At 36.3% G+C, this 12,410-nt stretch overlaps 1 protein-coding gene across 2 annotated transcripts; it reads right to left on the minus strand.

Annotated features, from left to right (window-relative positions):
- Positions 1-2,799: 2,799 nt before the first annotated feature.
- thpo (thrombopoietin) lies at positions 2,800-11,079 on the minus strand. Of its 2 annotated transcripts, none has more exons than XM_051698807.1 (5): positions 10,445-11,079; positions 9,566-9,672; positions 8,162-8,248; positions 7,885-8,049; positions 2,800-5,008 (listed from the first exon to the last, which is right to left on the minus strand). In XM_051698807.1, the coding sequence occupies exons 1-5, from the start codon at positions 10,455-10,457 to the stop codon at positions 4,871-4,873; spliced, it is 510 nt and encodes a 169-aa protein (XP_051554767.1). In that variant the 5' UTR covers positions 10,458-11,079; the 3' UTR covers positions 2,800-4,870. The 2 variants fall into 2 exon arrangements, with proteins under 2 accessions (XP_051554767.1, XP_051554766.1); XM_051698806.1 differs by having other exon boundaries at positions 9,542-9,672; positions 10,445-11,074.
- Between the last annotated feature and the right edge of the window lie 1,331 nt (positions 11,080-12,410).

Raw genomic sequence — 12,410 nt, forward strand, 5'->3', positions numbered from 1 at the left:
GATTCCAATGTTGGGCCTGCTGGAGCAATAATGCCATAATCTCAGGCTGAAAACAAATGAGTTTATTATTATTATTATTATTATTATTATTATTATACGGTAGCTCTTCATCTGTCACTCTGCCTTGAATAGGCATTATGATACTACAGTTTTATCAGTGTACTCTAGACAGTGCTGGGTAGATTACTTCAGAATTTTAATCCAGTACTAATTACAAATAACATGACTAAAATTGCAATCAGTAACATAATTTCTTGGATTATATATTTTAGGTAATTTATGAAAATATGAGAATTTCGGTTTTTGGTTTTACCCACTATTTTCAGCCGAGATGACAGAAAAAGATGGTGTGAATCATTCTTATTTAGAAGAGGTTTTAATTTAATTTATTTTATTATTTTCTTTTTTTGGCCAGACTTCCAAAATCAATCATTAGTGAAGGTCACTGGATATGATGTTGAAATAGCATTTTACAGCTAAACATCAGCAATGTTTAGTAGCTTTCATAATTATTCATAAAATTAGAAGGCATGGTCTAACGTATATAAACGGGCTGATTTAGAGTGAAAAATGTAAAAGATTTAAAAAAAGAAATAGAATTAGTGGAATCACTAAATTATTGACAATTTACTGCAGTTGCCTGATAAATATGCAATCATGTAATCCTTAAAAAAATTAGCTGTATTCAGATTATGAGTATTTTAATGTAATTGAATAATTACTTAATCTAAGTACTTGATTTTTGTAATCTGATTTGTTACTACCCAGCACTGATTATAGACAAATGAAGGCAAAAAATACATTTTAGAGAATCATTTATAATTGACCATGTGTGACTTTGCCAGGTGATGTTGATTCACAAAAACCTCAATATTAGAGGAAGATCCGATGGCAGAATGTCTGTGTTAGGCAAACCCCAAAATAAAGACATCTCATATCTTGTGCTATTACACTAAATATTACTTCAGTTACCTAACTAATAAACAAAACTACATTTAACAGTCAAGATTTAAAAAAATCAGGCTCAGTTATTATAATCAGCTGTGTGTGAGTCTGAGTCTGAGACAGCTCTGATTACTCTGTTGGAGGTACAGTAGCCTACATACCTGTATACCTGGTGATAGAAAACAGCCTTAGAGCTGCTAGTGGGACTGAAGAAGTAGATGAGCAGAAGGAAAAGCAGCATGGATGTAACACTGACAGACACATCAATGGCACTAATCAGTATCATCCTCACCAGAATCCCACTATGTTTAGCACATAGATTTGCAGGTAAACAACCATATCAGGTACAGGTAATCAGTTTGCTTGCCTTGTGAAGACAGAGTAAATTAAAAATTCAAAGTATAGTTAATTCCTTTGTAGAAAAGTCCTGATTTCCTTGCTTCCACTGAAGGACACAAGATGCTCTTTGGATCCTTCTCAAATCATGCTGGGATAACATGAATAAGGTTTTGCAGAAACTTGTGGAGTTCACATCAGCTCGAATGCATACTCTACAAGCAATTTGTCAACTATTCTACTCTCATTAAAGCAAAAGAGGGACATAACAAATACTAAGAAATTCTGAAATTCACAAATTGTTCATGTTATATTTTCACTTGAATTGTTATTCTGATTATAGAATTTGTAAAATGAGAAAAAAAGCAACAACAAAAGCATTTTGCAAGTGGAGAGGGATTTTATAAAGACACTGTATACTGATAAGGTTGGTTGCACTGAGGAAGGTAAACTACACAAGTCTCATTTAAAAATAAATTAAATTAAATTAAAAAATATACAGTGCATACACAGCCTCACTAAATGAATTTTTCCTTGAAAGGCAAAGACGACACAAGGCTTCTAAAAGATTGCACATTCATATTCCAAGCAATTTGTCAACTATTCTATCGACAATCAATCAAGAGTCCTCCCCGATGTTCTGTCTACAACTCATTTTGCATCTGGACTGGAATTTGTTGCATAGATTACTCCAGATTACATTTTTGCCCTACACTGGCACAACATTAGAGTGCTTGAAGAATAAAGCAAAGACCTAAATGTACAGGCACTACAGAATCACTGTCATCCCTGACTGACAAACATCTATTTGAGATTGAATACACCACATTGATCAATATAAGAATTAAAGACCGTAAAGTCGCAATGCCTTGAACTGTACTGGACGAACCAAGAATGGCCTCAACCTGATCAGGGGTGCTGATGGCACATTCACAGATATTAGCAAAGCTGAACATGATCTCAGTGCTGCCACCAAACACATTCAACTTTGTGAATTTTAAAGGAATATTCCGGGTTCAATACAAGTTAAGCTCTATCAGCAGCATTTCTGGCATAATGTTGATTACCACAAAAATTTATTTCGACTTGTTCCTACTTTTCTTAAAAAAAAAAAAAAAAAAAAGCAAAAATAGAGGTTCTAGTGAGGTACTTACAATGGAAGTGAATGGGGTCAATTTTTGAAGGGTTTAAACACAGAGATGTGAAGCTTATTATTTTATAAAAGCACTTACATTAAATCTTCTGTTACAACTTGTGTATTATTTGAGCTGTAAAGTTCTTTAAATTGTCTTTTTACTGTCATTTTAGGCTTTTAGAATTTGTTGACATTACATCGTCATGGCAACGAAGTTATTTTATCACACTAAAATCATGTTTACACTCATATTGTTTATGTCTTGTGGCTATACTTTTGAAACAGTGAGCATTTTAAAGTTCAAAAATTGGCCCCGTTCACTTCCATTGTTTTTTTTTTTGTTTTTTTTTGGGGGGGGGGGGGGGGGATTTTTCCCCTTTCTCTCCCAATTTGGAATGCCCAATTCCCAATGCGCTCTAAGTCCTCGTGGTCGCATAGTGATTCGCCTCAGTCCGGGTGGTGGGGGACGAATCCCAGTTGCCTCCGCGTCTGAGACGGTCAATCTGCGCATCTTGTCACGTGGCTTGTTGAGCGCGTTGCCACGGAAACATAGCGCGTGTGGAGGCTTCACCACGCAACCACGCTCAATTCACCATGCGCCCCACCGAGAACAAACCACATTATAGCGACCACAAGGAGGTTACCCCGTGTGACTCTACCCTCCCTAGCAACCGGGCCAATTTGGTTGCTTAGGAGTCACTCAGCACGCCCTGGATTCGAACTAGCGAACTCCAGGGGTGATAGACAGTGTATTTTACCACTGAGCTACCCAGGCCCCCCATTCACTTCCATTGTAAGTACCTCTCTGAAACCCAGATTTATGCTTTTTTAAAGAAAAGGATGGACGAGTCAAAATAAAGTTTTGTGGTAATCAATACTACGCCACAAACGCTGTCGATTGAACTTAACTTGTAAGTAATAAAGAACTGGATTGTCATTAATCAGCAGGGAATGGCTTGGTAAAACATCCTTAGTTTAGATCACCTGTGGGCTACGTACGTACAGTAGATGGAACAAAAGGAGTAAACAAAGAAAAAATAGGAAAATAAAACATGATGAGGTGTTTAAGGAACATGACAACAGACTGATGCAGTTCAGCCAGGGTCTACAAACCCTGAAGACAACCAGGCAAAAAAGTGTTGGTATAACCACTCTGCACAATGCTGAGATTCTTTCTCCTCTTTAGATGTTGGCTGCAAATGTCCAGATGGTGAATGTTCCCCAGTGAGTTTGGATGGGCCGGATATGCTCTCTAATTCATGGCTTCTTGTGCCCTGTCACCACTTTCTTATGATGAATAACCTAGGAATGCAGCCCTTCTAAGTAATTGCATTAAACACACACACACACACACACACACATTTTATATTTAAAACAATTTCTCAAATGTGAAAGATTTTTTTGAATGTGAAACAATTGACACTTTTTGTAATTTCATTGAACCAAGTTATAATTTAATGTGTTAAATCCTGGTTACTTCTGATGCCAGAATGAAGCTGATGTTTAAGCTCAGTGTTTTTTACCATACATTAGAAGAAAACCCAACAATCGACATAACCAATTAAATGAAAAATATATTTAAATAGTTAATTATGTAATTTTTTCAAACCATTACAAATTGCACATTTTACAAAAATGTTGTAACATTACAAGAAAGGAGGTAAAGTATATCAAACGTTATACTATTTCGCCATTGAAATATTTTCTTAAATATTATATCATGTACTTTGTGTTTATTTACACTGTGTTGTGTGTTAATACATTAGTGTTCCAATGCATGTCTTACAAATGGCAATACAAATCTTGAATTGTAATTATCATATGCATTTTGTGTTATATACAAGATACAGTATATATACTAATTCTCCATATAAATAACTTGGAGTGTATAGATAAAGTGACCTGAATGTGCACTACAATTGCACTACCTCTACATTTGCACTATGGCATGGCTGTGTCACATATCTTGCCCCTTTTATTTACTTCTGTTTATTTTGCACCTGATGCGTTGCACCTGTGTGGCGTCACACAGACAACATATGCTGTACTTGTCCATTGCAATGGCAATAAAATGAATTAAATTGAAACCTACTCAATCTTCATGGCTATAAGATAAATAAATATTATCGGTTATACAAAATGTTATTTAAGACTCACCAGCGAGGTGTTTTTTGTTTGTTTGCTTGTTTTGTTTTTCCAATTCAGAACCAGTTGTCTATCTTAAATGTTCAGTGGGTTCATCTCAACAAGTGTCAGTCAGTGCTTGTAGTTTAGCTGTGATCCAGTAGATGGCGCTGTGTTGCCATTTACACATATTGTACAGCTGGTGGTCTTCTGTAAAGTGCATGGCCCTCCATTTTCTTGAAGGTGAACCGTATTTAAAATTGATTGGGCTTGTCTGGTCCCATTATATAAGGTTGAAGAAAGGCAGAGATTACAAGTCAGTTTTTCATTCTAGCATCCCTTCGCCATCTCTACTACGAGCCACTCCAGCTTGCCTGTGAGCAGACGCCCAAAGTGCTTCAACACCAGACCCAAATCCTTAGAGTCCTGACCTAGACAGCTCTTTGCCTGAGGCCTTACTTGCTCCCCCTGGTGGACCAGACAAAGATGGACAGAAAGGGGAAAAATGGCGTTCACTCTAAAAATAATAATAGTATGCTGAAAAAGGAGAACAAGAGTGACTTTTAGTGTATGATGAAAATGAATGAGCTACTTTTGAAGATTAGAATACTGGATCTGCATTGACATAATTGGAAACAAAGGATTTGTGTCTTACATGATTTTTAAGTTCTGTCATGAAACTATACTGCACAAGCTGATAAGTCCTTAACATATGATCTCTCAGCAAGTCAACTGTACTACATGGCTTAAGCGATAGGTCATTGGATGTTTCCACTTCATATTAGGTGACTTTAACTACTATGTACTAACATTAAAATACATACCATACAATGTACTTATTGTGTAACTACATATTGTTCCAACATGATCACACAAGAAGTCGGCATGTTGTTCTGGTACCCAAGGATCAGCCACATTATACCAACTCCCCAACAAGCGGCATCTCCTATCAGACATTTTTCATCAACTCCTGTGTGTTTACCTTCCCCTGTGGCACATTGCATCTGGTGTGAGTGACACGGGTTCAGATCCTGCACTGAAACCAGGAAGTAATCGCGTTAGCATAATCAGTAACGAGCGTGATTCGAAGGTTGCATTTTTCCTTGAAGATTACATTTTTACTCCACTGATGGTTAGGTTTTGGGGTTTGGGGTTCATTTTATAAATTATGCATTTCTCTATACTGAACTACAGCCTGTACAGCTGAAAACAACTTGCTTCACAACGTGCTTTTGGCACCCTTCCTTGGACATTACACACAAAAAAATGGAGCTCATACGCACTGATATGCCCAACAACACTTACCGCTTTGGCCACTGGAGGCAGTGTTTCACATTTCGGTAAGCACAGACCAATTTCAGATAAAGAAAAGTCAACCTACTGTTTCCCATTTCAATGTGAGATACGCGGGGATGTGTCCCCTGCACTTTCAATAACACCAAGATTCGTCCCCCGCACTTTTTCGCGGGGCAAATGTGTTGACGTTGTGCGTTTCATACAGCAAATGTATATATGTGTAAATGCAAACGTTAAAATTCACTGATCAGTCACTTTAGAGACGATAGCAGCTGCTCAACCACATACTACAGGAGCTCGTAATGTAGCGTTGTTTCCATGGCAACCATGTTATTCACCCGAGCTGGATCTCAGCCACCGGTCATTGGTAACGAACTCAGTGTGGCAAATACTCACCACTCATGTTTGTACTGTGATCAGATGTAATGCAGTTGCCTATTGATTCTTTACTGTCAGAGTTTAACTGAGAAGTAAGTCTGTAAATTAAAATGAGCCATATTATTTACTGCTGCGTGGTGAGATGGGACAGATCACTTTAAAAAGTAGTAACCTGCAATTGTTACCTTAAGGACCATTTTCTACTTGATTTAACCCCCTAAAGCTTGCTTTTTGTGGTGTAACCTAATGTAGTTAAGTTAATTCACTTATGTTAAACAATATTTTTTACTTTAATCAAACCAGTTACCTGTAATTTAGATGTTATAACATAAAGCACATTTTTAGGTTAACACTTATTTTTCTGATAGAGTCTAAAGAGACCCCAGTCATAATTAAGACAACAAAATGTGTTGTTACTGTGTTTTGCCTTTGAAGGGCAATATTGTTGTGTAACAAAATGTATTTATTTTGTATATACTGCATATGTAAAATAAAATTGTCAGGTAGCTTGTGTTAGGTAAAAATGTGCTTCTTTAGGTTACTTCTAATGAAAATATCATTTAATATGACTAAATCTAAATGTAAGTACAATGCAACAGCACATATGTACATAATAAGTATGTTGTTTTAAATACCTAAGTACATAGTAGTTAAAGACACCTAATGTGGGTCCCGTTGGAATGTAATCTGTCATCCAATCGGCTTGCTCTATGTCACAAATGTAAGCTGCTTGCTGCTACGACCATTTTAATTGAAGTCTTCATACTTGTTCTGCAGTAGCATAAGCAGATCTAGTCCACCAAGACCAAACCTACTAGCTTGTCATATGTATTATAATATTTAAAATGCATTCCAATAGTTGCCATGACTGAAATAAAGTACATATTCAGAAGTAGATGAGAAATAAGCCAAATTACAGTTACCCTCAACTCCACAGTACGTGCTTGATTGTAAGAGTGGCGGTATGTATATTTTATCAGTGGGGCATGGTTATAATGCACTTTAGATATCACTATGTTCCCATCCTTCTCACTAGTCAAGTATGTGTCTCTATCTCCCTTTCTTTCCTGGGGAAGGAAGGCAAAGGTCACCTGGAGTCGGAGCCACCAAGATGACGTCACAAATCAACAAAGATTCCGGGAAGGCAGGATATTTTCTTTGAAAACTATGTGGTCCCTCGTCGCATTGAAATATGGGAAACCAAATGAAGAATGCCATTCAATTATATAGGTGGGAAGTTTTTCTAACTTTATTTTGGAAGCTACTTATTTGTGACTCCTAATAATAAAGCAAATACATTTGGTTTAAACAATGAGGAATTACATCTCACACTTTTAACATGTTATATAATCTAGAAAATGTTTTCTATACTAAATAAGTATACCAGTAAGTGTGAACACTTGCAATAAGCTCATTATAATGTTTAGTCAAATGTCACTCTGTAAAAGCAACAATGTGCTTATTTGATGTTGTAGTCAGGCCTGTGATAAATCACATGCCCTTATTTGTTTTTTTTTTTTTAATATAATTACAAGTTTTGCAGTTTAGTATCAGTTCCTCATCTGTAAGTGTGTAAGTTCCTTGCAGCCCATCAATCTGTATGAACCAATACTATGCCACTATCTACAGGTATCTGAGAAGCAGCACAAGGTTGAACTGTTCATCCTCACCTCATTGTGGAGTAGTTTCACTACATGCAGGTAGTTGTTGACACTGTGTTCCAAGCGCTCCAGCAGAGTGAGCACACAGCTAGGTTGGCTGAGTGTCCTGGCAGACCGCACATCCTGCGCTAGTGTCCCCAAAGACAGCAGGATCTCAGCTCTCCGCTCATGCACCTGGAACACACACATACAAGTGTCTCAGAGAGCGTGCACCCGAGAGCAGCATAAGTGGGTGGATGTTGTAATGGAGGGAGTGTGTGGGAGTGGGCTGCATTCAACGACTCACTGATTTCATCTCCCAGGTCGCTTTGTGAATTCTGATGCATGGCAATTGAATAGAAGAGGGTAGAGATGATACAGCACTGCAGTCTACCTGTAAAGGGAGCAAAAAGCACAGCCCATAAAATGTCTTGCTGGTTAATAGAAAAGCATAAATAGACACTGAGGAGTCAGAGCAGCAGACTGGCAAACTATCAAAGAGTCAAGTCAATAAGCAAGATTATAGATGTTGCCAATACAGACGATGACAGACAAGCGTCAAGCAAGATCATTAACGTGCAAATAGGTAGACTGATACATGTCAGACATCTGTCAAGTGGAGTGTAGCATGCAGACATCCTAATGAGGCTGAGGCCTTTGTGATAAAACCTGAAGCATATCTGTGATATAGAGTAAATCCATATCTGTAATGCTTTCGACATAAATATGAACAATCATACAAGAAACTGTAAATTACAGCTGATGACTTATCACTCAGTTGACTGGTAAAAGTCTAACATAGCCTAATTCAATTGATTAATGCCAATATTGGTTTGACCAGGGTTAGTTGTCACACTTATTATTGAATATTTCTCAGGGAAGGATTATTTTTTAAAAATCAATTTATGTACAGTATGTGCACATACTTTGAAGTCTTGGCTACAATAAAGCTATTGAACATCTCTACCGTTACTGCCATAAGAAAAGATACAATATAGCAAAAGCAGGGCATGTTGTCACACTATACGGAGGAGCTGCCATTAAACAGCCTATGGGCTTTTCTAAAAAATTTAAACATGAAAACAATTACAATTAAAAATACATTTAATTATGAATTAAATGTAAAACTTCAGGTAGCAAATAAAATGTAAAAGATAACATACAAAAAAATCACACCATTGTTTTAGTCAACAAATTTGGTAGTTTTTTTACACTTAAAACACACAACAACTTGTCCTGACCTTACATTAAAAGCTCTCTTGTCCTGAGAACACTTTCAGTTAAAATCTATAAAGGTTTTGAACTGTGTTTTAAACCAACATACAAAACCACTGCTAGAGAAAGCACACATTTATGTAATTGGATTTTTGACTCAAATCCTTAGAGTTGCTAATATTTTGACCATTCCCCTGTGTAATAACTAGCCCTGGTCTCCCCTAATTCAATTAACATGTTTTGTTTGGTATGATCTAATTCCGCACAAAATATAATTTTGATTGGAAAGCCAGTCAATTCAATAGATTAATATCTTTCCAGACCTTTTTTTCCAGTGCAGTTAGTATCTTTTACCCTATGAGGTACAAACAGTGTGCGGTAAGCATATAAATATTGCCACTGTTGGTACTGTTTACCACCTGAAGAGTTACAACTACAGTATTTGCATCTAGAGTAGCTGCCAAAGTCTTACCATCTCCCCTTCTAAGTCCTTCACCTTGTTCATGACTCTTCTGGCCTCGCTGTCACACACAAAGTCAATTGGTCTAGCGTGAATGTGAGATAGTTCAGAGGCAACCATGCTCAACACTACTACCAGCACCCCTGTGAGACAACCAATCCATTGGTAAAACATTTGCCTGTATTAACTACAGTATGTGAACTCCAATAATGTATAAACATATTACATTAAGTGTAGTAGTAATATTTAATAATGACATTAGGCCTACTCTGCATTATTGGTAACACTTTACAATAAGGTTGTATTTGTTAACATTGGTTAACAAAATGAGTTAACTTGAACTAATAATGAACAATACATTTACAGCAATTGTTAATCTTGGTTAATATTCATTTCCACATATACTAATACATTTTTAAAACTAAAAGTTGTATACATTAACATTAGTTAATGTATTATGAACTAACATGAACTAACAATGAAAGATTGTGTATTTTCATAAATTAACATTAACATTGATTAATAAATACTGGAAAATTACATTATTAATTGTTAGTTAATCATACCTAATGCATTAACTAATGTTAACAAATAAAAACTTATTGTAAAGTGTTACCACATTATTACATTATAAACAGTAGTTATTGTATACTACTAATTTTAAACTATAAGTATCTAAAGTGGTTAGAAATGCCATGTAACTTTGGTATCTCTTTATATTTCAATGTACGTGAATGTACAGATCTGATCTTGCAAATGACTTATTATTGAAAGTTATAAACTCCCCAAAACTCAAGTGACCAATTAAGACAGGATTTTAAAAATATTTTTTAATTAACTTTGAAAATTGCATACATTTATAGGCTAAAGAGAGAATAAGATTTATTTTGGAAGTTATCATTCATGGATACTCACTACTTAAATCCATGCCCTGTTACAACATGAAATGTTCAGTCGCGCTGATTGCCATTGGAGATTCTTGTTCTAAAGAAGTAACACAAAAACTCCCATCAAGATGTGAGCTTCTCCACCACATACAGTTGTGCTGTGCATCACCCCCACGCTTTCTGATTTCTTTTGCTGTTATTTTCCCGGATGGGATGTTTTTTTGAAATTTTTTTTTTTTTTTTTTTTTTTTTTTTTTTATCTCATCTCTCAACATGCCCTGACTTTCCTTTAAAGTGAGTCATTCCACACTGCTCACACTACTTAGCCAACAGAGTAAGTGAGGGTTGGATAATAATTTACAACCAAATGCTGCTGTAGTGGATACAGATGCACATACTCTTCTTAAATTCTAAATAAATAAGTAATAAGGCTTTTAAAAAAGGCTAAACAAACAAGACCCAGTTAATATTTTACTTGATCAATCAGCTGTAGCCTACTCAGTGGATGGCCAACATTCAATAGGACATACTTTCTTCCTTACATACAGTACATAGGCCATACATTCACACAAACATACAAATTAATATTGTATTTATTTGCACTGCATATATATTTTTTATCCCTTAAAAATTTCACATCTTTTGTACCCTTAAAATGTGAAATAAAATGACAACTGAGGTGCACTGTTTGTGCAGATGTTTGTGTAATCTCATTGATCTGGCAAAGAGTTTGGTTAGAGCTAAATAAAACAAATATTTATGATCGGATGAAAAGGGACAGAAACACCAGCAGGCTGCTGATCATGAAAGTAGGCTGTCTGATCGCACTCATTCAGCTCTGCTGATTCATATCATACACAGACAGAAAGCAGTTCTTTTAAAGGGATAGCTCACCCAAAAAATGTAAATTCCCTTATCATTTACTCACCCTCATATCATCCCAGATGTGTATGACTTTATTTCTTATGCAGAACACAAATTAAGATTTTTAAAAGAATATACACAGATCAGCCACAACATTAAAACCACCTGCCTAATATTGTGTAGGTCCCCCTCATGCTGCCAAAACAGCGCCAACCCGCATCTCAGAATAGCATTCTGAGATGATATTCTTCTCAACACAATTGTACAGAGTGGTTATCTGAGTTATCGATGTCAGTTCGAACCAGCCTGGCCATTCTCTGTTGACCTCTCTCATCAACAAGGCATTTCCATCCGCAGAACTGCCACTCACTGGATGTTTTTTTGTTTTTTGCACTATTCTGAGTAAATTCTAGAAACTGTTGTGTGTGAAAATCCCAGGAGATCATCAGTTACAGAATACTCAAAAGCAGCCCGTCTGGCACCAACAATCATGCCACGGTCCAAATCACTAAGATCACATTTTTCCCCATTCTGATGGTTTCTGTGAACATTAACTGAAGCTCCTGACCCGTATCTACATGATTTTATGCACTGCACTGCTGCCACATGATTGGCTGATTAGATAATGCTATTCTGAGATGCAGGTTGGCGCTATTTTGGCGGCACAAGGGGGACCTACATAATATTAGGCAGGTGGTTTTACTGTAATGTTGTGGCTGATCAGTGTATCAGCTATGTAGGTCCATACAATGCAAGTGAATGGTGACCCCAACTCTGAATCTCCAAAAAGCACATAAAGGCTGCATTAAAGTAATCTATAAGACTCCAGTGGTTAAATCCATATAGAAGTGATATAATTGGTGTGGGTGAGAAACAAATCCTTTTTAAGTCCCTTTTTATTGTAAATCTACACTTTCACATTCAGTCACCTACTGGTTGGGGCTGGTCAAATGTCTTGTTTTGAGAGAAATCTAACTCAGTTTAGTGAGATTCATGTATTAAACAAGAAAAAAACGATTTGCCAATGGGCTAAAAAAAAAAAAATAAGCTTAATTCGAGGGGGAAATTTTTTTTTTTTTTACCCCATTGGCATATTTTTTTCTTGTTTAAGTCTAAAGTTCACCAAATTT

The sequence above is a fragment of the Myxocyprinus asiaticus genome, chromosome 5 (genome assembly GCF_019703515.2).
Source record: "Myxocyprinus asiaticus isolate MX2 ecotype Aquarium Trade chromosome 5, UBuf_Myxa_2, whole genome shotgun sequence".
NCBI lineage: Eukaryota > Metazoa > Chordata > Actinopteri > Cypriniformes > Catostomidae > Myxocyprinus > Myxocyprinus asiaticus.

Bases quoted from the DNA above. Each gene is read 5' to 3' on its own strand.
- thpo (XM_051698806.1), bottom strand. The intron at 8,050-8,161 runs GTGAGTCGTTGA...TGTGTGTTCCAG, and splicing joins CGACCTGGGAGATGAAATCA to GTGCATGAGCGGAGAGCTGA. The intron at 5,009-7,884 runs GTGAGGATGAAC...CTGGTCCACCAG, and splicing joins TGAAACTACTCCACAATGAG to GGGGAGCAAGTAAGGCCTCA.